Genomic DNA, 25,946 nt, shown 5'->3' on the forward strand with positions numbered 1-25,946 from the left:
AGGCTCGCCTGGACGAACAGATTGGCCAACAATAACTCGCCATGAACACAGCGCGATCCCTTTTGAGTTCCGTGTAAAAAGATCGTCTGTGGACCCTGCGCCTGTCAATCATCCCATCAGAGAATATCATTGGATGTGATTCAGCCCAGAAAGACACAACGGCCGCGGGCCGCAGATCCTTGCCAACGACAGGAGGGTAGAACTTGTCGGAACTTTATTGACGAGCGACTTCCGACCTCAATGCCGACCACATGACGTCCAAACGTCCGATTTGCGGCATTCGCCAAGAGTGATAAGAGCGCCCCGCGGCTTCATGCCGAAACACAGCCACAAGGAACTGTTATTTGTCATTCGTTTTAGTGTAGGTCCGTTGTCAATCACACATGGGGCCGCCCCGTTGTATGTTGCCATTTGATTCCGATAGGATGATGGACTCGGGAGATTGATACACCCCGTTCAACGGCCAAGAACCGCAGGATCGGGACCAAGCCACTACCTGTCATAGAGTGAAACAGATACCACGCTGCAGGCCTCTACCATGCATTGCCTTCTTTGATACTCACTGGATAAAGGATGAAGTGCTTTGTCGCGTCCAATCGGCCAAGGTTCTATCATACCATCAAGTCTCCATTATTAGACGTCTAGGCGAAATTGTCTCAGTACTCGCTGAAGCCGTACGGGGAATCTTCGGCGCTCATCAATTCATGCGACTTTACCATCACGAGGTCCAGAGGACTTTGTCGAGGATTGTGCGTACTGTTGATGCTCCTGATTCTCTCCGCTGGCCTTTAAGTACCTCCCGACTTTGCCTGAGGAAAGGAAGTCCTAGAAGACAATCCACATTCTCAGTCCTATACACTTCTTCACAAGCTTTTCTTATCTGATATACCCGTCAACCATGAAGGTCTCTATCTCTCTCGTTGTTGCTACCCTAGCCGCTAGGTCAGTTGCGCCATGTCCTTTGTGAGTGAGGCCGTACTAACAGCTAGAAGTGTTTTCGCGGACTTACACTACACTGGTATCTGTGTTGACAATCCTGCCAAGGGTGTGGTACGTTGCATCCCGATCTATTTGATTGTCCAGGGTAATCTAACTCACAATGGATAGACTGTTTATAACAAACAAGCAACTGAAAAGGCATGCGCGGCATATAAGAAGCGCAACACGGGAGATGCACAGTGGGATAAATGCCCGGACTGTACACCCAAGAGCGATCATGACATCCTGTTTTATTGCCAGAGCGCGGGACAGCACATTGGAGGAGATGAGTTGGAATATTACTGCAAGCAGAACGGCGCGAGCAGCAGTGTAGCTTGGTGAAGGGAGCTGTTCGACAGGATTGCTTGGATTACGCTTATATCTCAGATATCAGAGAATAGGAGAAGTCAATAGGATCAAAGTATAACAGGGTGAAGATCTGTATATAATGCCTCCTGTTAGCTAATCCTAACACCTCTATATTCACAGTCAACTCCCCTTGTTTTCAGAACAGCTAGAAGTGATCATAGATTCGTTCAACCAGCTACATGAACACGGGAAACACAGCAAACCGAGACCGTACAGCTGCAACCTGGGACTGGATGTAACACGACCACCGCCTCCGAGTCGCCCTTCACCGAACCGCATGGTCCATACCTCACTAAATAGCGTGGACCAGTCCACCGCAATCTCATTGGTCTGGAACAGACCGAATTCCTTGACTTCGTGCGACGCATCTGTCCCGATTGACAGTCACTGCGTCCACACTAACTCAAATGTGGGCCAATGCCGACAGAACGATGGCACTTCATTTGCGCGACATGCAATAACTGGCGCGAGTCTCGTCCAAATAAAGTTCACTGTCATTCCGATGGTGCAAGCGTGAAGTTATCGTCAATGCTCTTGCCCTAGTTGTCCTAAAAGGGAGACCGGGCACGTGCCATGGTCACAGCCAGCCAATGAGAATGAGGACCCGCAGATGCAGCGTCCGTTCAACAAAAGCCTTCCGAGTCCCACGGTACGGCCACTGAAGAGCCCACAAGGTAAGGTATGAAGGCCCATACACGCGGGAGACCAAATATGAAATATAAAACTTTTAACATCGAATTTTACAGCTTTTTTTTAGCCTCCCTTCTATAGCTGAGGATGCAGATGAGTTAGTGGACTTCCATTGTGGCAATCTGAGGCGCTAAACTAAGGGGCTGGCCTGGAGTAGACTTCGACCTAGGTGTGATGTGCATTAAACCTAATTGACAAGCCTGGCTGAATCCAGCAAATGCAATGCAACTCATTACTACCTTAAACTTTGTGCGGGGAGAGCTTAACTCTGTCGGTACATTCCGGCCACTGAAGTGCTTAGTTAAAATGAGACGCCTCGTATTAAACCTACTTAGTTTCATTAGTGCTTGCTCGGATCTCTGACTGTCCAGTGGAATCGAGCTCAACCGTGGTTTATTTTACGCCACTCGAGTTGTTGAGGATCCAACCTTTAAGGGGAAAGATGATCCTATGGGGTACAAAATGACTATTTTGCCCAGTTCTGTCCTGACTTGGTTCAAGAAATCGTTGTCACACTCCTCCTACAGTAACTGTACATAGAACAATACTAACTGCAGTATCAAGGGAGCACTAACGGCCAAGCATGGCTGAAGGGGCGAACATCGATTTGAATACTGTCCCGGCCCTCGAGCCGCCTCCGGGACAGGTCAGCAATCTCGAGGACCCTTACTCTCTCCGACACTACATGTACATCACAGCTGGCCTGGGTCTGGGTCTGTCAACAGCCGCTGTTCTCCTGCGGGTCTTCATTAAAGCCCGAGTGATGCGACTCATGCAACTGGAGGAATACATTCTGATAATGTCTCAAATCGGATTTTACGCCTTCACAGGGTTGATGATTCATGCAGTTCACCTGGGACAGGGAACCCACCAGTGGAACGTATCGGTAGCCCATCTACAGAAGGTCATTGAGGTCTGTGAGCATGAAACTGCTTTAAGTTCTTTACATTCCTTACAAGCTTTATACTGACTGATTGATCGCTTGACATGCAGCTCGCGAATATCATTGAAATCATATACTGTCCGGTCATCTTAGGTGCCAAAGTTGCGATGCTTTTGCAAATGAGGCGGCTGTTCGTGGTCAACAAAAGGGGCAAGCTGTACTGGTTGCATGAAATCCTTCTCTGGACAAATGTCCCATGCTACCTTGCCCTGATGGTGAGCTTTGCTTTTGCCTGCGTCCCTCGCAAGAAGCTCTGGAACCCTACGCTGCCGGGACAATGCGTCTCATCCACTGGCATCCTCATTGCTTCGTCAACTCTGAATGTGCTTTCAGATTTAACCATGTTGTTGCTCCCTTTGGTGGTTATTATGCGGCTTCAGCTTCCTCCCAGGAGTAAAGTGATTCTGAGCGTGGTATTTGGGACAGGCATCTTGTATGATCCGCACGTCTTGTCGGTTAATATTGACTGAGCTGACAAATGACCAGAGCCTGCATATCGAGCACAGGCCGCCTAGTGTATGGAGTCTATCTGACACGAACCGAAGACTTCACCTGGGGAATTGCCCCGATTGGGTTATGGGCGTGAGTGGCATCAATTGTTCCTTTACGTATACAAATAAATGTTCGCTAACGGTGGAACCGTCACCCCAGAATTGGCGAGATTTGTACTGTCATTCTCTCCGGCGCCATTCCATTGTTGCCAGGCTTTGTGAAATTTATTCGGGGCCAGGGGAGGTCCCAGTCTGGGCCATCTTTGCCCAGATCAGGTTCCAGATGGGCTAGCCAGAACATTTCGGGGTCTAAGGGACGGCCTCTCCCCAGCGAAGATGGTGGAAAGCAGGACTACTACCCTATAAATGCCAAGAGTGAGGCACATGTCAGTGCAGCAGCTCTGTTAGCTCCAGAAAAGGACAGCATTCCTTTAGGAATCATGAAGACTGTCCATGTGCAGACGGACTATAGGATGGCTGAATAGCAAAAAGAATTTCCCCTCTGTGACTTAAGCCAAGGCCATTTTTGATACCAAATTTTTCAGCATCCTCTGTTTGACAACATTTTGCTGTCGCTTTCTGAAGTAACATCAGACTGATTACAAACGGCTCTAACTGGTGTACAAGTCAAATGCGGTAACTGCATATCCACAGAATCCATTTGCAGAAGAGTCTTTAGTTATGGACCTCTCCCTTAAGGTTTCCAGTACTGACCGCATAATCCAGGTATATTGTCCTGTAAGCATTATGAGATTATAAGATCAGCTATAAGATGCTTGGGCTCTAGGATAATGCCTAATTCATAATGACCCTAAAAGTGAGTTTGGTAGAAAAGCCTTAGGCTCCATCAAGCATTATCTTGGCATGGATGTGTGTATAACATAACAACTAAATAGTCAAAGCTGACAATAAAAAGCTAGCACTAGCTTCCTTGTAAATGAGAAAGAAGGATCAATATCAACTAGGTCTCGGCAGGGGTCCGGCCTTTGGTCCCAACGTTTAGGTGAGGGACGGGTACCGCCGGGCCTGGATCTTTTCCATGTTAGCTGGGAGTCTGGAACCGCATCGCGGTCCACTATAGTTGTGAAAAGCTATATCAACTTGCCAGAGTCAGATTATCACTCCTAAAAATATATAAAATAAATTTGTAGTCAGAGACCAGGACTATTTAAATTGCTCAGTACACGTAATGCGTAACTCTTTAGGACTCAAATAGAGGGCTTTATGAGTGGCAAGATTTAAGTCTGAATATCAGGGGAATACATATTACGTTATATATATATTTATACTTTTTTTCACCAAGTCAATTTCATTAAACTTCTTAATATCACTTTTTCGTGTTAAAAATTGGCGTCGATCGCTAAGATTATTTCTCCACTTCCCGGGTTTAGACATTATCTCTTACACTACAAATTCTACGATAAGAAGAGTATTCTTGTCTTTACTGGGCGTGCACAGTGGATCTTTCGATAGTGGCGTCTTTTCGCGGTCCTTTTTCTAGTCCTTTCTAGTCCTTAGCGGTCTCTCTACAGTCCTGTAGGTCCTCGTTCGTATAGACCTTAGTAAGCCATTCATCCCTCCATTACTTCTGTCACTTACAGTTGGTGGAACAGCGGTGAAGAGCGAAGACTGGTCAGTGGTGTATGATGTTAAGAGCTACTCCGTACGCTGCTTGGAGATGCCGAAGCATACTAAGTGTTAACATGTTAATGTGAAAGGCTAATGGGCCACGAGCTGTGTATGAAAAGCCCAGAGAAGAGAAGTAGGGGAACAAGCAAAACACTAATAGAAGTAATTAGCAGGCAGGGAATGACTAAKGAGATGTGGAACGGGAGTGTGCAGGTAAGACTATATGGCAAGCGGGTTTAGCCCATTTCAGTTACAGCTAATCATTTGCACCATCCATATGTCATTAGGTACATACTGAACCGTGGGCTTGCCAAGACTGAAGGAGGCTAAGTATAGCCTGGCGGGCATTGGGATGTGGCAAGGTCTCAGCTACTTGCAAGGGGGTTTTGCCACGGAATTGCGTGCAAGCTGGCCGTGCTGTGGGGTCTGCGCCAGCCTCCAGCAGAAGTTTAACAAGATTTGGCTTGCAAGAGTGGATAGCACGGTGCAGGGGAGTGCCCCATTCCGCGGACGTCGTGTTCGGATCAAGACCCTTGGCTAGAAGAAATCTAGTCATGAGCTCTCCTTGGCGCACGCGTGGACGTAGGGCGGTAAAGAGGAGATCTGATTCTAGCTTGGCCCCATGTGCGAGAAGCAGCTCAGGCAGGGATGTGTCTTCTTCACGGGCACCCGCAATGGCGCGGACGAGGGGGGTTATTCCCCTTGGGTTGGTAAGGTTGGGGTCAGCGCCTCGTAAGAGCAATTCACGAGCACATGCTGGATTATGCAGAAGGCTATTACCAGGAGTTAGTCCTGGTACCGGAATACTTTGGCTAACAAGGCTGACACATACGATAGGACAGGCTCGCCGTTAGAACACCTCGAGTTGGGATCAAGGCCATGGTCGAGAAAGTGGCGAACAACGCTCGGGTGCTGCGGCACCTCGTCCCCTCCAGGAAGAGCATCCACTGTCCAGGGTGACACAGTAGCGCCAGCGTCGAAGAGCGCAGCCACGACTTCAGGGTGCGCCATGTGGGTCGCGAGAGCGAGTCCCTCGTTGAGGTCGTCGGTGGTTAGTCGCCCGCTGGCGAGGGCTTCCTGGGTCTTTGACAGTTCACCGGCGAAGCACGCGTCGAGAAAGGCGTCGAGGAAGGCATCGTCGGGTTCCATGGTGTACGTGAGATGGAGATTGTGTGGAATGTAGGTAGGTGAGCTTTAGAAACTCGGTATTTTTGACAAAAGATACTACCTAGTTTACATGCATCGAGGAAGCGGTCAGATTTGCCGGAAGCAGGAGCATTCGTGACGAAAACCAGCAAATTTATATATAAAGGTGCCCCTGGTACAGGTACTTAGATTGAATTATGACTATGAATTCTCACCTTCGTCGCCCGCCCACCACTCGCGCTTCTGAGCTCCTGAGTGAGATACAGCTTCTGGATCAAGAATTAGATCTTAATCTAGAAAAGGAGTCATCTGGCTAGCCTGGTGCGATTTCAGAAAGCGACCTATTACATACCCTCTTCTTTCAGAGTTCTTGGCAGAACCCTGGGTCAGCCTCCTTTCATAGTCGGATACAATGGGTGGGAACGGTTGTGGATGGATGGCTACGGGTGTCACCGGTGGCCGAATGGCAGCCGATCGGTGATACAATATCTAGCTTACCTACTAGTCCGGTACGGAACAATGATTAGCGGAGAGTAGACTAGAATGTTCAGACATAATGTCCCTTTCACGTTGAGGTACTATCTAGCCAAGTACAGTACTAAGGACATAGTGTAGAAGCCTGGTGGGGAACAATCCCCACCCTTAGCCTTATCGGGTAATTCCCGCAATCGTCGTAATGGCGACTAACCACTGTTGGCATGTCGACGCTGTCAGTCGAGGAGAAAGAATATCCGCGAACGAGATGAGACAAATCGAATGATATTTTATGTCCGAAGCCAGGCCGGCTGTGTTTGTAGAGCATGAGATCTCAATCACCATCTCTTACACCAAGCACGCAGGCAGAAGCGACACGAACACATGACTTCTCTCAGTGTTTCTGTACGATCTCCCCCGACTGGAGGGGAAGGCCGCTATCATCACCGGTGCCTTTTCCATCCCAATTTCCCCCGAGTGAAAGAATCTTCCACTCGCTGCAATGCCTCTTCCATACATACCCAGACACTCGTCGCAACAGGGGCAAATCGCCGATGGGAGCGGATTTGTCTTGGGCTGCTCTCACCAGAGTCTCTCGGGCTGACCCTACAAGGAAAGTTCCGAATTCGCCTAGCATCTATGAGAATAAAAGAGACCCTTGTTGGTTTTGAGAGTACATTCTACCTGGCAGCAAAGCCGGCCAGTTACTAGCTACTGGGCTCGCTAGCTACCTTTCCTAGTCGACTCCGGAACTTTCCCTTCCTAGCGGTTGGGGAGGAGGGAAAAGGCAAGCAAAAAAGAACGAAAGGAAAACCCAAAAGTCCAATATTTTCTTTTCCACTCCCTTCTCCCATCCGCTTCTCCCTTGCATCTTTGTTCCCTCTTTCTCCCTTCTTCACCGGTGATTTCAAGAACAATGCCACGTTGCGCCCTCGTCACCGGCTGCAGCGCCGGCGGTATCGGCTCGGCCCTGGTGGAGGAACTCCACGCCCAAGGGCTGAGAGTCTATGCGACCGCCCGCTCCCCAGCCAAGATGAACCATCTTGCTAAACTTCCCAATGTTTCTCTTGTTACCCTCGACGTTGTCGACCCCGCCAGCATTGCCGCTGCCGTCAATACAGTTCGACAGGATCTGTCTTCGCATGGTGACTCCCTCGACATCCTCATCAACAACGCCGGCCAATCCCTCGTCTATCCTGCGCTGGACACCTCGATCGACGAGGCCAAGCGTCTTTTTGATGTCAATTTCTGGGGTGTCTTCGCTGTCACCCAGGCGTTCATGCCGTTGCTGCAGGCTGCCAAGAATGGCAGTACCCTCGTGAACGTCTGTTCTATCTCGGGCTTCTTGTACGCTCCGTGGATGAGTAAGGCTTCTCTACCCAGGCCGGTGCGATAAAAAGGGGGAAAAAGGAATTACCCGCTGATTCGTTTGCACCAGGTGTCTACAACGCCTCAAAGGCCGCTCTGATGTCTTGGAGCGAGACTCTCCGGTTGGAAGTACAGCCCTTTAATATCCGGGTTATCTCTCTCGTCACTGGCTCCGTCGCCACAAATGTCATGTCGCATTCGAACCTGACCCTGCCCGAAAACTCACTTTACCAAAAAGCACTCCCCGAGATTCAAGCACGCGGTGTCGGGAAGGATGTCTCAAATAAGAGCGCGCCGGCAGACTTTGCTCGCGAGGTTGTTGAGGATATCTTGGGCGGAGCCTCAGGACCTGTGTGGCGTGGAGCTATGGCTTCCATGGTGAGGTTCATGTCAACGTATATGCCAACAGGTATTTTAGTGAGCGCCACTGTGTTCTTCCATTTTTCATTCCTCTTCGACATGAATTTGTTACTGATATGTGTCTCGTAGGACCGAGCAATGAAAGGGGGAACTGGGCTGGACAAGCTGCCTTGAAAGAGCATTGCATGGACGGGATATACCGTAAAAAACGACTAGGTCTGTTCATGATATGCTATCACTTTTACTCTCGACTAGGTTCAATGTTCTCCACGTAGCACAAGGCTGTCTATTCAACCTTACACCTTCACACGCATTTGGCCGTGGAAGCACCTGCGTCTTGAGATTGAGCTTAACCCACCAGAGATGCACGGCCACATCCCTGTGCCATTCCAGCTCATTCGGAGACCAGAGGGCAGACGGAAGCGAGCTTCCGAAACAAGTTCTGAACATGTTGATCCACGCGCGCCATTCTGGCCTGCTGGTGAGCGCGGCGGGTGAGGGAGCTGATCATCTTCATGCGTGCTAACAGGCTTTCTAATTCCGACAGCCGCCGTGTCACTAGCATCCCCATCATGACCTCGTAGTCTCCCCCCTCGATCTCGTACTCGCCCAGGACCAACGGCTGCTTCTCCATCATGGCGACAGGCCCAGGCCCGTTGGCTTCCCTCCGGGCGATAAAAGCGTCAATCGCCTCCCCGCACAGAATGGCCAATCGCTCCAGCACCATGGTGAGCACCATCATATTCTCCGACTTCCGTGGGCAGGCGTCGCAGTTGATCATGCGCTTGCACAGGAGGAGCACCGCCTGGTAAATCGAAAGGATTGAGTCGAGACTCCCTTGCTCGCCGGGGCCCCTGTCATCATGGGGCGACTCCAGTTCGTCCAGGAGGAAAACGGCCGAGTTCAGGCATGAGCACGAAGGTTGCTCTTCCATAGCAATCTCGCAAGTATTCTCACTTGATCGGTTTGCGCTCCCGGTGGAGGCAAGGATATGGGTCAACGGTGGAGTCGGAAGCAGATCCGGTAGGGTGAACCCACGGGCAATGGGCGGCGGCGGCTGTACAGTATTTCCCAACCCAGGGTAACTGTCGTCCATCAGTAATTTTATTTCTGGACCGACAAGAGTACGGTGTTTAGTATACCTACCCAGCAGGGAAGGGATCGGCGGGGAGGTGTGGATTCCCTGTCATCGGATAGTCGGAGTCCGGCATGTATGTGCCCTCCCCTCCTGGAGACCAGTCGAGACAACTGGACCAGGTCGAGATCTCCTTCAACATCGGATCCAGCACCAAGTCGGAGTTCCCTTGCACCCGGTGCATTGCCTTGTCCAGCCTGATGTAATTCTMGTCTACTGTATGCGGTAGTGGTTCCATGGTCAATAGGGAGGGCTGCACCACAGCTGTGGCTGCATCCTCCCTTGCGGGAGATCGGCCGGGGGCCGCGCTAGGCCCCAGACAGCTCTCGTTCTCATTATTGCGGTCCTTTTTCTGCGAGTCGGGCGCTGGCTTCCTCTTGCATTTCCGCGTGGGGACGTGGGTATAGCTGCAGGGGAGGGAAAGGGTCTTGCACCGCGAACATCCCGCTCTTCGGCCACTGCAGCGAATCTATTTGGGCGCGTTTATGAATGGTCCCCGGTTAATTGGTTTGGAATTTGGGGGCGGTGATTGCAATATATTAAGCAAGACCTTTTTTTTGGGCAGCACTAGAAATCATCCATACCTTTTTTACCCTGCAATTATCGCAGGCCGAGTGCTGAGGTTTGTTGGTCGGCGCTTTTCCCACCACCCCTGATTCACGCTCGAGGAACTCCCCAGTCTTGTTCTCGGGCAGGTAGCGCAGAGTTCCAAACATTGTGGAATTCGACTTTGTGTGGGAGAGAGGTCGTCTAGCTGGGAGAGAAAGCTGAGTTAAACGCGAAGTGGCTGTTTTTATTAACTTTGAAATCTATGCCATGGTGGGATAGGCGGCCTCAAGTAGTGACGGCTTCAGCCTTGGGGGAGGTCCAGATCCAACCGGGGTGGATCGCGGGGGCGGGGGATTGCGTTGGATGCCAAGCGCGTAAGATAACTCCTGTCTGAACTTGTACATAAGGTAGTATTAGGAGACGCCCGCAGAGCAGGGTGAATATGATTTGTGGCTAATCTGGTGTCTGCTTGGAAGGATTTAGACCTCTATCCGCCCTCACTTTGTTCTTGGCTTGGCTCAAAGCAATCTGACTATGATCCTGCCCGCAGTCTGACTATTTGAGTTGAGATGCTTCTTGGGGAAGAATGTGAGAATAAATAGCACTCGAATATATGAGTGAATGCACGGGCTGCCAACCCCCACCAGTCTCTACTATTATCAACTGGCTCAGGGTTATCTCAATAGTGATGACTTGGCGTAAGCGCTACGAGCTTGCTCTCTATTGGGAAGAAGAATAGATAGCCTGACACAATATAACGAGAATCCTTGTCTTCCGAAGAGCCACGTCCTTGCCTACATTAGGCAAATGCAGGTCTAGGGGCTGGCCAAGGACAAACAAGTAAGAATAAGCACTAAAGGTGGAAGTGTCAACTTTCTGTGTATCCACGTCCAAAAAGAGCTCGCCGCATAGAAAGGCGCTTCTGATTGGTCTGATGGTCCCAGTACCACGGTTCACCCGCAAAGCTACTGCAGGTTAGACTTTACCCGTCCGCGTCCAATAAACACTGTTTATTTTCTAGTTTCTGTTGGTTTTCGTCCCCTGGATGATACCTCTGGATGTCTACCTTGTGACTCAGCCTAGAAAGCTGTTGTGCTCTGAAAGGCCCTGGCAGTAATCCTCCTTTCATATTCTTAGTGCATGGAGGCAATTATGAAAGGATTCTTCTACCAGCGGGGGTCTAAAAGATAGATCAAATACTCCAGCTATATTATGTGAGCAACTGATTCATTGACAGATAGCTATTTGACGCGCGCATGCACAGTCCCTTCAGTCTGAGATGGTGACTACCGGTCGTCTACTGGGTGCCTGGCAAAGGCTGGCCAGCCATAAATCGTGGGAATCCGTGGTAGCCGAGCCAGAGCTCACCAGTTCCGGGAGGGCCACCGACAATCTCCTTCTTGCGACCCTTGAGCTCATCAACGTCCCAAGAGGCAAAGACGAGCTTATTTTTGAGAAACTCGGCTTCAGGGGAGGCAATCCAGACAAGGAAATCGGCGGGAAGCGAGACTGCGAAAGGAAAAAAAGAAAGAACGATCGTTAGCTACTTGGATACAGAGACAGACTGGCACAAAGGACAGGACCAGTTTATACTTACTGTCATCATACGCATATGGCAATTTGATCGTCTCGGCCAGCTTGGCAGACATGGCCGTTTTGAGGAGGCCGGGATGCACATTGTGAAGACGAACTTGCGGGTTCTCGGCGGCAAAGGCCTCTAAGAGCTTGACGGCGGCCATCTTGCTGCTCACGTAGGCGCCCATGCCGGGGAAAGGGGGGAACAGGATGCCGGCCGTGGTTAGATTGATAAAGGTGACTGCCTTGTCCTCCTTGGCTGTGACTGTCTTGTTTGCCAGGACGACGGCCTGTGCCGTCACCAGCGTACCGACAACGGTAGTCTTGTAACCGTCCAGGAAAGCAGCTGGATCGGCCTCCAGAAGGGGAACAACGGGGGCCAGGACGCCGGCACAATGGACGAGGATGTCGATGCCGCCGAACTCGGCAGCCACTTTGTTCATGGCATTACGTACGCTCGAAGCGTCGCACAGCTCAGCCGTGTGAGTTTGAATCGTCACATCTGCGTGGCTGGCGCGAACAATCCTCGCGGTTTCCGCCAGGGCGTCGGCGCGTCGACCGAGAAGGATAAGGGCTCGTGGACCCGACGCAGCAAAGGATGAGGCTGTGGCCTGGCCAATGCCCCCAGATGCGCCAGTGATCACCACAACCTTGCCCGCAGTGGAGAGGCCGGGCTGAGTTGGATCGATGCCAGCATATGTGGCAGAGTGAGTGACCTTGGTGTACGAGGGCGGTGGCGCTGCCATTGTCTCAGACTGTGGGCTCTATTTATCTTTGCGTGTTTTGGTTGCAGTGCCTGTAGTGCGGGAGAGTGACCATGTAAATAGTCAAATGGATCACTATCTCCTGACGTAAAATGGGATCACTCAGTGTGGATAAGCAGCAGTAGGCACGGCAAGACGGCGCTTCAGCCTGGTCACTGACTGTACGGCCATTAGGAGCTACCAAAGTTACTACATACCAGCATGTACTCATGCACGCATCTGCTTGCAACCAACATGAATGAGTGGGCGGAAGCACCTGGTGTGGGGCTTGTAGTGGTCCGTATCAATCTCAAGATGGCGGCGGTCGGCAAGTATAAGTCCCGACCCCCGAGAACGTTGCCTGGGTTAAGCGATGTATTTTAGAGTGCTAGTGATTTCAGAATCAACCACACATCCTCGAACACTGTAGATACAGCGACAAAACAGGGGTGGTGCTCGCTGTGGGTACCTGAGCTTAGGCTGGCAAATCCCCCGATGCTGCGGAAAAAGGCCCGCATCTCAGTTTTCCGACGGCCTAATGGGAGACTGGCCGAGATTCCTGCATTGAAACCCCCCCAAGACCAATACAGCCCGTTTATTATCAGTTCCACTCCGAGTGTGGCATTGAGGTTCTGGCTTGCTGCCTACACATGACTCACGAGTAGCTACCCATCCACACATCCACACACTAACAATTCGTCGCAAGGCGTGTAATCCGGTCAACCTGCAGCCTCAAGAAGATGCCTTGGAAGCCTTGAGATGGGCTCTCCCCATTACTCCGAAAAGACATGAAAACCCCCCGAAAAGACCAATTGTAAAGGCGCAACTGCTCGTAGGCGTCCGGGCAACGGGAGTGGGACGGCCCGGGCGTAATGACAGAGCTAAAGCGTTGTTGAAGGCCCCGTTGATAGTGTGAGCGACTTTTTCTGCGGAAAGCAGCACAAGGGCTCTTTTGCCGCGTGCAAAACCAGAAGCGCAAGCGCTGCGAGCGCTTGAAGAATGACTGCAATCAAGTGCCTCTGCCAATGCGCGCCGGGCTGCAGCCCCTGAGCCGCCAGTCCAAGCCGGGATTACCCTGACTATCTCTGTGCTGAGATAGAGGACAACCCACTCGCCATCTCCGTCGAGGGAGGTAGACAAAGAAGTTTAAGCGGAAGACGGCTCATCTTCATCTTCGCGACACCGCGAGAGGGACCTCATCCCCTGCAGCCAGCGACAAAGACAGTCGGGGAGGTCATAAGCAGAAGGATTTAGAGGTTCACTCCGTGTCTGGGGGGTTAGGATGAAAACCGCGGCATTGATGATGACTGGGAATCCCCGTTCCAACATGTTCCATCGAGGGACATGTTTCTTTCTCATTAATTCACAAAAAAAAATTGCCTAGTGCGGAAAGAGAAGAGAAATCTGATAATTTTATCACATGGAATAAACAACATGACAACGCCACGAGCGCCATTTGACAAAACTCAATGCTTAGCATAACAGACCTCCGCTCCTAATAATATACGAGCAGACTGAAATCAAGCAATCGCAGCAAGCGCCGCAGCCACCGCCCCAACCAGAGGCAACCCTCCCCTCACAGCATTCAGCACCCCCGATCTCTCCAAAAGCGACTCGACCTCCGTCCTCGTCGCCTCAATCTCATCCTTGGACCCCACCTTTGCCTCCAGCTCCCGATTCGTCCCCATCATAAACGTAAGCGTAAACGGAACAATACCCACGGTCAACGCCCCCGAAGCAGCATACAACAAACTACTATTCGGCCCCACCAACAGCGACAATGCCGTTCCATCACGGACAGCCCAGGCCAGGTAGAACAAGACTGCGGCGGTCGCGGCCGCGATGGGCGGGTTCTGCAACTTGCCGGTATTGTAGATGTTGGCCCATAATTTGGCAGCGGTGGACGGGGTGACTTGTTTTTCGTGGAGGGATTGGACGAGGGCCGGGGTGGTGATAAGGCTTAGGGCGAACATATTGCCTGTTTCTGTCAGTTTCTGGCTATTTGTGTTTTGCGGATGGGGGAAGGACCTGAGAGCCAGGCGGCGCCTGTCAAGCCTAGGACTTGAGCTGCGCGGAACGCGGTCGGATATTCGCTCATTGTGTCAATTACAGTTGTAGGTTTTCAGTATAGAGAATAATGGAAATTGACACTTGGGTTGATGGATATTGGGTAAGGTAGGGGGTGGGAGCTTCTTATAAGTAAGACGGGGTTATGACGACATGGACGGATTTGACTTTGGATAGGTCATGAGACTGCTGCATTTGAAACCACTAACTGATGACACGTTAGGCGTGCCAGCTCCTGCATATTAAGCTTACCAATAGTAAGATCGTGCCATTCTTCATCTAGGGTACTTTCGGATTCGCACGGTCGGCTTTGGGGGCCGTCAGAGTCCAAGAGTGTGGAGCCAAGCAATAAGCACATGGGTATCATGGTAACTAGAAATAGAAGTGATCTAGTGGTATAAAGTCTAGCAGAGCTACTAGAATAGTATTCTACAAGTTTCAAGTCCACAGACGCCGTGTTAAATTCCAGCTTAACCCCCTGTGCGCGCATAATCCAGGAGATATTCTGATTCAATGGCGTCTTTCTCAAGTAGCTAGATACTTCGTCCATAGCATCGATAATGTTCATTCTGGTGCATGGAGACATCTTCTCCCCGCAGTTGGCATTGAACCATTCCACGTTCCTGAAGATCTTCGCCATTTCCTTATGATCCTGCTTTCTGTGCACGGGCACCACTGATCTTCTTCAGCTTGGTGCATGGAGACAAAAAACTGGAAATGTAAGGAATTGCTGGGGTGTAACCGCTTCCCTTCTAGTCAACCACCGCCATGTAGGTTCTGAATAAACCCAACTCCACAGATCTGAGCAACATCTGATGTTGCACCGATCAGCCCTAGTGTTAGGTTCAGGCGTGTGACATGCCTCTACCAGGCCCTCCTTTTGTAGAGAAGATTAGAAAACAGAGGAAGGAAAAAGCGAAAATTATTTAGTGCTACCCGAGCTTTAAACCTAAGACTCATGAGTCCGGCCTGGTGATCAACAAGGTCCAAAGGCGAACTAATTCTGACTTTTTTTAGAAGAGGCAGTAATTGAATTATGTTGGGTATCTTGACGACCATGTTCACATTCTTCTAAGCACCGATCGCCGTCACAGAGGTTAAGTTTAACAGCTAGGTCGGTCAAGCCTGGGCAGCAGTTGAATAGTTTCTCAAATAGCTCCCTGAGTAATTGTGACATAATTTCAAGGGCATGATCAAGTGCCTTTTGCACGCCAGTCCTTAGTTTAGAGTTGCAGAGCATTAGTTTAGTTATCAATATCAGGAAAAAATTTTTGTAGTTGACTAAGAGCTAAAGTCAGCCGTCTCTACCAATGTATTTCACCCAACGTACGATGAAACTGAGAATGGTGTCGTTTTAGGCACCGAAGTTGGAAGATAGCCCGTGTTCTTGTGGTGAGAGGATCCCCATGCAGTTCTGTGCATTCGACCTGCCCATTTAACGACATGTATACCAAGGCTCGATCCTTATATGCATATCGAGACCTTTCCCAGATCATACAGACTGGATTCGAATGTCTGACCAAACACCCAGTGTTGTCGCGAGCATGGCACACTATTTGGTTTAATGCATCAGGAAAGAGAACGTGCTCGATTTGTGGCGGAGAACCTGGGCGAAGCGAGAACAGGCAGTTGCTTCGAGTCCATGGCTTGAAGGGAAGACCCTCCGAGACAGATGGGGGGACGATTTGTGATAAAATCCAGTTGGTACAGCCGCTTACTCCCGTCTGTCTCTGGAGCGACATCAGTCTCCCATCTCGGTCTTGGAAACCAACCGCCAGATGATTATTGACAGGTCCCAAGCCAAGTGGCCCTGTGTAACTCTCCCAGCTTCTGATTGTCAGAGCTGTTCCTGGCAGGAAATTGAGGTCCCTGCCGTGATTCAGACACTCTGTACCTTTATCTGGATTAACAAGGCACAGATTCCCCTTCGAGTCTTCGAAGCAAACGGAAAGTCCATCTTCTGTATATCCATCTTCTGCAGAACTGGCGAGATTTGAGTGGGGGGCGACTTCAAGTCGATGGTCAATGAGAGGCCCATAATCCCAGGCACCAGTGCCTTCATGCAAGACTTGGTCTGCCAGGAATCCGTCCTCGGTCACATATATAATCCTGAGTCTGTTACGTAGGGTCCTGGGGCATATAAGGAGAGGGGTGTTGAGACGTGCACGGGCAATTGCGTCTACAAAGAGAACATCTGTCATAGATCGATCCTCTGATGTGTTAATAAAGCCATATTTGATACATCCTGCCTCATCCTGAAACGCGACCACACGCCAATCCTTGTTGTTGTAGATTGTTAATCGGCTAGTGATCGCAAAAGATGATAGGCCAATATGTGAATCATCGGGTAGGGCCAGGCGAGGCACACTCGGGACCGCGGGTTTTAGTAGTTGTTCAAATTTCTCTGGGACCCATTCAAAGCCACTGAATCTCCCCAAGGCCACTGGGAGTGATACGATGTGCCTCTTCTGTCCTGGCTTATTAATGTGTCCGCGTTATCATAATGGCCACCAACATACCTCAATGATTTTCCATCTGGATTTATCTTCTTTCATGGAAAGCATCCACGCTCTAGGGCTAAGTTCATGAACGTAGGAAATTAGACCTTATTCTCAAATGCCCGTAATTGAGCTGGTTAGAAGACTTACTCCTCGTATAGACATGGGTCACCCCCAACACCGCACCAAAACATGCCTTCAGATACGGATCTAATCTGGGAGCGGTCTGTGTGAAGTGTTTGTGTCCCCGAGGTAATTGAAGCCCCCTTAGACAATGAATCTTTGGAGGACAACGATGCCTTGGCCGCAATTTTTAAACTGTTTTCTCTCTGTTCTAGAGTGTTGCCTTTTAACATGCTGACGTTTTCACTGTGGAAAAGACGGCCACCAATAGTGGCCTGCATTGCAAATCCCTCGCCTTAAGAAGTTAGTTTTCATCTAGCGGCTATAAAGAAGTTCCATTTTGGCGTACCGAAGTCTTCTAAAAATGCTAGAGCTTGTCTCTTGTCGTCAGATCCCTTGAGAGACGTAAGCTGAGACTTGCAGTGTTCAGTTATCGCCAGGGACCTTTGATCCAAGAAAAGAATGAATTTTGGATGCTGGCGAGTGATAAATGTTAGAGGTCGCTTGCTGTGAACTCAATACGCGCTATACTAACCCGGTGTGAGATTTCTAGCTTCTGCGTCTTGGATGACTGCTTATGTTGATTGAAAGATGCGTGTCGAGCCCGAAAGTCCAGCCTACCGTCTGCAGCAATGGTCTTCCTATGCATCAAGTCAGAGGCAATTCCATCCACAGTGATGTAGAGGCACTACATAAAAACCTCCAGCTCTTGTTGAGAGATGCCCATATGAATACTCTGACATTCGCTCTCGCTCTCAATCCTTATAGTTTGGATCTCGGTCTTCTCGTCCTGGACGTGTTGGGGTCCCTTGGCGCCGTAATTGAATTCGAAAGCTAAAGGATTTAACTGGCGTTAGAAGGTGCCCCACGAACTGCAACTGGTGATGGACAGACCCGTATACTGAGCCATCTCTGGAACACCCCCCTGTCGCGAGACGATAATCCCCTTCAAACAAGAGGTGTTGTTCTTTAAGAGGGCTTTCCATTCTTCCTCTGTAGCCGGTACAGCACTGTGGACTGGCGCGCCTTGGTAGCTGGAAGGATCGCTAACCCCAAAGCCTTCTGCACAAGCGGCCGGCTGGTGAGAGGTACAGTCGTTCATTATGGTGTGAGTGTTGAAGAGCAAGCTCGGGAAAGATGACGGAAAGAGAATGTAGCTCCTTCAGCGTGTCCCGGTTTATAGCTAAGCGCCCAGCTTCTTCTTGGGCAACCCCGCTTCGACTCACCTGACCGTCAGTCAGATCACTGTAGCAAGCGCTCTGCGATAGTTACGATAAATTCAGATTCCTAGTCTCAATGTTGTACTGCATTAGGGAGAGGTAATTGCATATTCGCAATCTAAAGCTCTTATGTCCATCAAGGGCTGCCTAAACAAGCCAAATATATAGCCACGTGCTCCACAGCCATAGTGCATTGCATTTCCACAATTACCTAGAAAAGAGGGGTAATCCTGGTGGTCAACGGCTGATACTTTCATGGTTGTGCCACCCGGAGCACTACTATCTGTAGCAAACACGACTCCTCAGGTTATAGGCATAGGTATAATGGCTGGAAATGTACTACTCCGATCCAACCCGCTCGTCTGCTGGGTGACCATGCTGACACCCTCAAATAGCAAATTGACCGCACCTTTGTCGTTCGCCGAGCTCTAGATGGAATGTTGTTCGGGCGAGATATCCTTGCACATTCGGGGCTGCTTCTCCTTACCCGCGATGGCAGGTACTTTCTTATTGAAAGACTAGTTGGCAATGAGGCTGTTGGTATGGTTTACTATTATTTATTGATGACCTTCTCTAAGTATAAAGGAGACTTACGGTGAAGTCTCTTGGTGCTCTTGTTGGTAACTTTCCCGAAGCTGACTCGCGCAAATCGACAATAGGCTTCCAAGAAGTTGAAGTTCTTGTCGACGAAGTTCTTGACGGCCACCAAGTGATAACTATGGCCGGTATGAAATGGACAAAGCAGCTTTGTGGCGAAGCTGTCAGTAGAATCTGCACCGTTGACGAAGCGCGCAACTTCTTGGAGGTGTATACGCGAGAGATCAAGTATGATTCACGCAATAATAACTGCCATTCCGCACAGGAGCAACTCAGGAGATGGCTCGGGCAGTCTATCCCGGAGGACCGGTCGCTCACGAGATTCACTAAGAATCTCGCGTCTTGGATTCCGGCTTCTATTGCAAATAGTCACTTGCCTCATTGAGCTTATTTCGAGACCTGTAGGTTTCGATGATCTGGGATTGAGAAAGTGAACTAATTTTCCAATTGCGTGTTTGCCTCCCGTACGTACAGCGCCAGCATCAATGATTACCGCCAAAGTGACTGGGGAGTCTACAGAATGGTCCCGTAACTAGCTGGATCTTGGAGCTTTATGCAACGGCCAACAGAACTGGTCCAAACTGATTAGACACTTGACTGGAAAGGGCACTGCTAAGAGAAGGAGGTTAAAGCGAAATATCAAATGATCGATGTAAACTTAATGGTAGAATCGAGTAGTCACCGGTGTTTGCGCCACTCTATTTTGGAATGTTAGGTATTGAGCTAATACCGAACCTTTTAATATCACCTTGGCGCCATCGCTGTTCAAAAACTGTTGAATCTATCCCAGACTTATCATCCCACGCCGGATTGCCATCATACTAGATAGCGTTGATGCTCAATAGCCAGTGTGCAACCTTGCTGGTTGCTCTGCCTTGCTGTTCTCTTTACTAAATCTTGACCCTTTCGCATAAATTTGTCGCTGCTAGACTCAACTAGATGAGCTCTATCCTGCTCGGATGCATTCTGAAAATTCTCCAGTTGAACCGGGTGGTTTTGAAAGCTGGGACACGTCTTTCAACCCTTGCGCTGAGATGATCCAGTCTCTCCAACTCGGGAAGGGGCGTCGATCGTACGGTCCATATTGACAAGTATGAGAGCGTGCTGTGAGGCGTTAATCGCGATATCAGAGGGGCCAGAATCGGGATTGGTGGAGTTATGATAGGATACAGAAGTCCGTACGTGAAGGTAATAGCAGTAGAGTTGGATACACATACTGGACCGGACATAAAAATGTCTCCGCGGTTCCTTCGTCTCTGGCCTGGTCCAGAACTAGAATCACCGAAAGGGCCAGTGCTGTGGGTCGAATACAATGTGTAACAGTGTGCTAGCAGTGTCGGTGTCTATCTGCTGACGCCATCTGCCTCGTTGGAAATCGCGTCATATATAGGGGCGTTGATATGGCTCACTACTCTCAACGCCTGTACCAGGAGCACGTCAGCAGAACAAAGCAGCCAAAAGCTAGAACAGGCACACTAAAGAGCAGAGAGCTAGGCTAGGACACACAGGCCAAGGTTTTCACCGGCGAAGTACCAGCTCATCCAATTCAGCCAATCCAGGGCAAGATTCAATACAACAGAAACATAAAGACATAGTAGTCCAGCCCACCCACACTGCCACATACTTAGGCATCACTCTAAACTTAGCACTTAGATAGGAAGAACAGATCAAGCACATCCAGGAGAAAACTACCCCTCTCCTAGTACCTCTGGCAACACTAGCAGGAAGCACATGGGGAGCAGGTCTACCACAGTTATACTAGATCTAGCAAGCAATTATAATTCCTGCAATCCTCTATGGATGCTCTGCCTGGTATATGCTTAATGCAGAATGACCTCTGCTAACTTCAGATTTAAATCAAATTATTTAGGGCCATGGCAATAACAGTATTAAACATAGACTCACCTGCTCCCCATGCAACAGGTACTAGAGAAGTAGCTAATAGTATTCTTTCTATGGATCTAGACAAGTAAGACCACAGAGATAATAAGAGCACATAGCAATGAGTCTAGGATACAGGGACATATACACTCCAGCTGATGCCTATAGGAGTGGAGTCCTCTAGAAGGGATTAACAAGCTAGTTATCTATAAACTTAGGTAAATATGCTTTAAGCCTGCAGAGCATCTAACTATTCATCACAGCGCCATACTGGATGCCACTAGAGGTAATAATTAATAAGAATACAGAAATCACACAGAGTAGTATAGAGCAGTAATAAAGCACAGCTAATCTATAATAGCGGGGTACATAGATAGCAGTGGCATAAAGAGCAGAGTTAGAGCAGTAGCAGTCTGCCCCTAGTATTACAAGACATAATTAGTATATATAGGAGAATAACCCAGGGCAGCAAGTCTACACCACTAAATTACAGGGATCTTACTAGCCCTAATAATTATCCTATTCTGCTAAATACAACACGCAATAATTTTCACTAATAACTAAGCAGTATAACAAGCACTAGAAAACCCAGCGCAGCAGTCAGGGCAATATATCCTAGAGACTATCCTAGTTGCCTTAGATAAAGCATATACATACACTCATCATACATTTCTGATGAATACCCTCACATAGGGGCCTCAAGAGAAATAAACAAGCTAATACAGTAGCAAAAGAAGCAAGCGGATAGCAGCAGGTCAATACCCAGCGCAACAGGAGGAAGGAAATTATAACCAATGAGACTATACTCCAATTAGCACATCAGAGACTCCTCCAAACAGCCATGAAATTTAATAATAAGAGAGATAGTAAATATTTAGTAGGAATAAGACTAGCAGTCCAGCCCCCATGGCAGGACAGTTTACAACCTAACACTAACCTCACTAAAGCAGGTACTAAGAGTCCACCAGAGCCTTCACCAGGCAATTAGTACAACCATCATCCAGATGCGCACAGGGGAGATAGGACTCTGACAACACCTCTACAAACAAGGAGTACCGGACATACCAGATAGAGATTGTCAACGCAGCAAAGCAATTTGCCATGCAAGTCCCTCAAAGTGTTCCATTTTGTCGACATGGCGCTGACTTATAATGCGGCTGGATTTCTAGTCGGGAAAATGATGCCTTACATTCGATCAATAACAATTTATACCAGTATCTTCAATTGAATCGCAGAAAGCCCCAGAAACCTATACAATATTGCCTGCTTCGTTTGTCTCCCCCAGGCATACCATACGTATTCAAAAGTAACAGGAGAGGGTCCAGCCAAGCTTCCCTCCCGCGGCTGAGAGATGCTTTGCGAGAGGATGGCAGTTATCTGTGGCCCTGTACTGCAACTTTCAAGAGTAGCTGTAGCACGACCCAATAGGATTGATTTTAAAGCAGTCATCGCAGTTCCACTTGTAGCAGTCATAGGGTTCGTCACAGAGACTAGCCCAGTCCGCACAACCGGGACTTTTCTTGTCGAGAAGAGAACGCTCCTCCTTAGTAAACGCGGGTGAGGAATCTGAATGAGCCATGATCTGGTCCACCTGCGCGGCGAACGAACTGCGGAGTTCAGCTTCCTGCGCAGCAGTCAACTGGATCTCGTCCAGGACTACTCCCTTTCCGTTGACGCTCTGAATCCTGTGTCCGGTATCGCTGAGCTGGATCCAGCCTCGGGAATTGGGGTCTCTGGCAAGGTCCTTGTTATATATTGTCAGCTAATTGGTAGAACCCAGCAAAAGGACCTGGATGTGAAGCCGTACCTTGATAGCAGCTAATACGTCGCTCTGGTGCTCGAAAAGAGACCCGAGGGAAGGGGTGACAGCCAACGTCGCGAGTAGAACGCTGGAGAATGGGACCTTCATTGTGTTCTGCAGAGAAAGAGCCAGAGGAAAGCGAAAAGGAATGAGTGTCTATCAGGTTGCTAGGATGAAGTGAATGGATTCAAAGATTGTTTGAGACTATATTTTTAAGACGATCTCTGATATATATACTACTATAACTACTGTACGGAGGGAGGTTGGACTCTGGCGTCTCGTTACGGGGCCAATCCGGACACTCCGAAGACGCTTCTCTCATCCTATTTTCTTTCTTTGAATTATGCTGGTCCTAGCACAGGGACCCTGGTTCACTAGTATGGATGCGCCTGTGAGGGTATGCTTCTTTTGGGGCGGTGTTACCCGCCTAAAGCACAAAATTGCTTTCAGAAGTAAGACTAGAATGACGCTAAATGCTCTAAGAAAGGCTCTCTAGGATGGGTATCATCATCATTATCAGTATCATACGATCATACAGTTCAGTCCCCAACATGAGTACGAGACTATTACTCTTATTGATCAAATACATGGCTTTACCTTGGCAGTGTTGGTTCTACCTACCAACAAATTATTATCAACCCTGCCTAACTTAATGTATACATTTCCACTGCAACTTGAGCATGAAGAATGCTGAATCTTGCTCTTGTTAGTCTCTCAGTCTCTCCCTTAATGTGCTGTATCTTTCCCGCAGGCGATCATCCAGACTGAAATGGCCTACGCTTACGCGTGCCAAGAGGGGATTCGGGGATTCTAGTTAACGACAAATGGGGAGGCACCTTTTTAATGAATAATAGCGTTATGATAGAGTAAATAACAGGCAACCTTAGTGCTTCCCCGCCCCGGACAATAACTAGTTAGTTACCTATTCATGCCCTTCGGTGAAGACAAGTTTCCGACAAAAGTACTACTCGGGACTCCGGAGATCGATCCCAAACAGTTTGGGCCGAAAATCATAACCCAACCGAATTTGCCTAAAGAAGTGGACCTCGGCGCCGCCATCAACCCCCCACTTGGCGAGGGTCCTTAGGACTAATATATTTAATAACATTTGACGTCTGTTGAGACATTCCGGTCATCAAAATCTACTGATACTGATTCCAATATGAGCTGCAGGGTAAGCAATAGTCTGAGAGAGACCCATGTACTGCGATACATGGAGTTCTCGGACATCTCGACCAAGACCAGTATCCCAGAATACAGAGCTAACACGATGGATGTCCAGAAACTCCCTGACTTCGTGAAATACATGAAGCGCGATCCCTCTGGCAAGGGTTTCACCCACCTCGGCAAGGATGGCGTATTGCGTACGATCTCAGGTGACTACGAGGTTGTCGATGCGCGCGGCCTCGACCCCGAACAGATTAAGAATATTCTAGACGTTATGCCCTTTGACCAGGCCCAAAAAGAGGACTTCCATGGCGTGGACGGCACAAAGGTTACAAGTCAAGAAGCACTATTCCATCCAGCGCCAGGAATCCTGCCGACAAAACCAAGCGAGGAGGAGGCTGCGGAGAGACGGAGACTCGTGAACCAGAGTTGGGAAGCATATTCGCAGGCGAAGAGGAAAGAGCATGAAGGGACTGGAGCAGGCAATTCTCCTGAGGAGTCGCCATAGACGCGTTCATTCGGACACTAGCAGCTGAAGTCGAGTGCAGAGCATGTATTGTACCCTAGTTTATACCAGGGCCAGACTGGAAGAATTACGTTCATTTTCTGACTCTCCAAGAAAGACTAGTAAACTTAGACACTCCTAGTAGAACTCCCAAGAACGAGTGGGTCGACATTCGAATACTCGACCGTCCGAGTGTAGCATTGGGCTAGACAGCGTATTCGCATTGTACCCCTATTATTATGTTACGGAAGTTATCCGTACTTTGTGGGAAAAGCACACTAATATGACAACCACGCTGGGAGGAGGTATGGATACGTAAAGCCTATCCACATACCTACGCCACTAGGTAGCTAAGTAGAAAATGATAGTCCAAGGTGCCATACTGTATCATAGACTTGCTACMTCAACCTGTCAAATAATCAATAACTTGCTAGTAACGTCACATAATGGGACAAGGAAGCAGCAATCTGGTTGTTGTACACTGTGAACTAAGTGGGGCCCAAGTGGCCTGATGTAGCATTATTATTAGCAGCATTGACAGAAAATCATCACCGTCCTTAACGTGACTAAATCGACATGGCTGTTAGAAGCCATGCCCATTTCTACCTTAGTAAATGCACAGTACCTATAAAAGTAACCCTGTTTGCGATGAGGGACATTTAAAACCTTGAAAGGACCCTGAGGGCCCACTTTCTTGAGTCATGCTGGAGGGAAGTAGATAAACAGCGCTAAGAGGGACACTTAATGCTAGCTTAATTCTGCTTTAGCTATGTCTTACTCTGTGAAAGTAGACATGCACCATAACTGCGCCGTAAGAGCCCATTATCGACCGATGTTTGCTGTCGCCGAATGCCCCCCGCAATGAGCCATATACTGAGCTTCACATAGTTTAACCAGTATCCAAATAGCTAGGCTAGCCTGTCTAGAACCATCTATTGATGTGTTGCGGTCCGTTGACCGTCTCAACAACAACGGACCTGCTGCCTAATGAGAAGCCAGTCAGCGATGCAATAAGAGTATTAGTGTCAAAGCCTACTGATGACAGGCATAGGTCTTGGCCGACGGAGAGCCCGCAGCAAGTTTACTCCAGTCAGCGTTTTGTCAATAACTAGAGAGACTGTAAGTAACGTTCACTTTCTCTCAACCCATGGATAAATAGACATTAGCTGTCTCTGACGCTCATCGCATCTGTATCATTCGAAAATAATGACCTTTTTCTGAGCACATTAAGCTGTAAACCCAACTCGCACACACATAGCCAACAGTAGTCATACACAAGAACGACAGAGCTGACTTGGACGAGTGGGTAATCTAAGCGGGTACCTATCTAAGAGGCAGGCGGAAATATTGTTGGTTATATCTATCATCCGTTGTATTGATTAATTTGGGGCTTTGCGCAAGCCAGCTTTGGAGAATCGACTGGGATCATCTGCTTCGGGAATAGCAATACCAGGTTCCCTCGAGTATGCGGCCTCAACGAGKCTACTTTACCAGGTATGGCGATCTGACCACCTAAACTGCGAGTATAAAGCTCTCTCTTCTCCCAGTTCACAAACAGCCATTCAGCCCTCATCATCCAAGCCTCTCAAGACAACTGCAATCTTAAAACAAACATAGTCACTTCTTCGGTTTATTCT

The 25,946-nt window shown here is 49.0% G+C and overlaps 10 protein-coding genes across 10 annotated transcripts; 4 read left to right on the plus strand and 6 right to left on the minus strand.

Annotated features, from left to right (window-relative positions):
• Positions 1–898: 898 nt before the first annotated feature.
• Positions 899–1,320, plus strand: Asppvi_000640 (uncharacterized protein; the record flags this gene model as incomplete). The annotated part of the gene is made up of 3 exons (XM_043296949.1): positions 899–942; positions 993–1,050; positions 1,108–1,320. The coding sequence occupies 3 exons, from the start codon at positions 899–901 to the stop codon at positions 1,318–1,320; spliced, it is 315 nt and encodes a 104-aa protein (XP_043152884.1).
• A 1,300-nt stretch (positions 1,321–2,620) lies between these two features.
• Asppvi_000641 (uncharacterized protein) lies at positions 2,621–3,956 on the plus strand (the record flags this gene model as incomplete). Its single annotated transcript, XM_043296950.1, has 4 exons — positions 2,621–2,950; positions 3,031–3,413; positions 3,467–3,562; positions 3,632–3,956. The coding sequence occupies 4 exons, from the start codon at positions 2,621–2,623 to the stop codon at positions 3,954–3,956; spliced, it is 1,134 nt and encodes a 377-aa protein (XP_043152885.1).
• A 1,427-nt stretch (positions 3,957–5,383) lies between these two features.
• On the minus strand, positions 5,384–6,249 carry Asppvi_000642 (ankyrin repeat domain-containing protein; the record flags this gene model as incomplete). Its single annotated transcript, XM_043296951.1, has 2 exons — positions 5,384–5,873; positions 5,933–6,249. 2 exons carry the CDS (start codon positions 6,247–6,249, stop codon positions 5,384–5,386), a joined length of 807 nt encoding a protein of 268 aa, XP_043152886.1.
• Positions 6,250–7,636: 1,387 nt separating this feature from the next.
• On the plus strand, positions 7,637–8,622 carry Asppvi_000643 (SDR family oxidoreductase; the record flags this gene model as incomplete). Its single annotated transcript, XM_043296952.1, has 3 exons — positions 7,637–8,084; positions 8,159–8,466; positions 8,578–8,622. The coding sequence occupies 3 exons, from the start codon at positions 7,637–7,639 to the stop codon at positions 8,620–8,622; spliced, it is 801 nt and encodes a 266-aa protein (XP_043152887.1).
• A 220-nt stretch (positions 8,623–8,842) lies between these two features.
• On the minus strand, positions 8,843–10,299 carry Asppvi_000644 (Zn(II)2Cys6 transcription factor domain-containing protein; the record flags this gene model as incomplete). The annotated part of the gene is made up of 3 exons (XM_043296953.1): positions 8,843–9,533; positions 9,595–10,052; positions 10,168–10,299. 3 exons carry the CDS (start codon positions 10,297–10,299, stop codon positions 8,843–8,845), a joined length of 1,281 nt encoding a protein of 426 aa, XP_043152888.1.
• Positions 10,300–11,429: 1,130 nt separating this feature from the next.
• Asppvi_000645 (SDR family NAD(P)-dependent oxidoreductase) lies at positions 11,430–12,453 on the minus strand (the record flags this gene model as incomplete). The annotated part of the gene is made up of 2 exons (XM_043296954.1): positions 11,430–11,641; positions 11,730–12,453. The coding sequence occupies 2 exons, from the start codon at positions 12,451–12,453 to the stop codon at positions 11,430–11,432; spliced, it is 936 nt and encodes a 311-aa protein (XP_043152889.1).
• A 1,517-nt stretch (positions 12,454–13,970) lies between these two features.
• On the minus strand, positions 13,971–14,548 carry Asppvi_000646 (DUF1772 domain-containing protein; the record flags this gene model as incomplete). The annotated part of the gene is made up of 2 exons (XM_043296955.1): positions 13,971–14,428; positions 14,479–14,548. The coding sequence occupies 2 exons, from the start codon at positions 14,546–14,548 to the stop codon at positions 13,971–13,973; spliced, it is 528 nt and encodes a 175-aa protein (XP_043152890.1).
• A 2,613-nt stretch (positions 14,549–17,161) lies between these two features.
• Positions 17,162–18,240, minus strand: Asppvi_000647 (uncharacterized protein; the record flags this gene model as incomplete). Its single annotated transcript, XM_043296956.1, has 5 exons — positions 17,162–17,433; positions 17,488–17,548; positions 17,674–17,779; positions 17,831–17,972; positions 18,033–18,240. 5 exons carry the CDS (start codon positions 18,238–18,240, stop codon positions 17,162–17,164), a joined length of 789 nt encoding a protein of 262 aa, XP_043152891.1.
• Positions 18,241–22,235: 3,995 nt separating this feature from the next.
• Positions 22,236–22,745, minus strand: Asppvi_000648 (uncharacterized protein; the record flags this gene model as incomplete). The annotated part of the gene is made up of 2 exons (XM_043296957.1): positions 22,236–22,580; positions 22,644–22,745. 2 exons carry the CDS (start codon positions 22,743–22,745, stop codon positions 22,236–22,238), a joined length of 447 nt encoding a protein of 148 aa, XP_043152892.1.
• A 1,105-nt stretch (positions 22,746–23,850) lies between these two features.
• On the plus strand, positions 23,851–24,312 carry Asppvi_000649 (uncharacterized protein; the record flags this gene model as incomplete). Its single annotated transcript, XM_043296958.1, has 1 exon — positions 23,851–24,312. The coding sequence occupies one exon, from the start codon at positions 23,851–23,853 to the stop codon at positions 24,310–24,312; it is 462 nt and encodes a 153-aa protein (XP_043152893.1).
• Between the last annotated feature and the right edge of the window lie 1,634 nt (positions 24,313–25,946).

Source organism: Aspergillus pseudoviridinutans (assembly GCF_018340605.1).
Source record: "Aspergillus pseudoviridinutans IFM 55266 DNA, scaffold_1, whole genome shotgun sequence".
Classification (NCBI taxonomy): domain Eukaryota; kingdom Fungi; phylum Ascomycota; class Eurotiomycetes; order Eurotiales; family Aspergillaceae; genus Aspergillus; species Aspergillus pseudoviridinutans.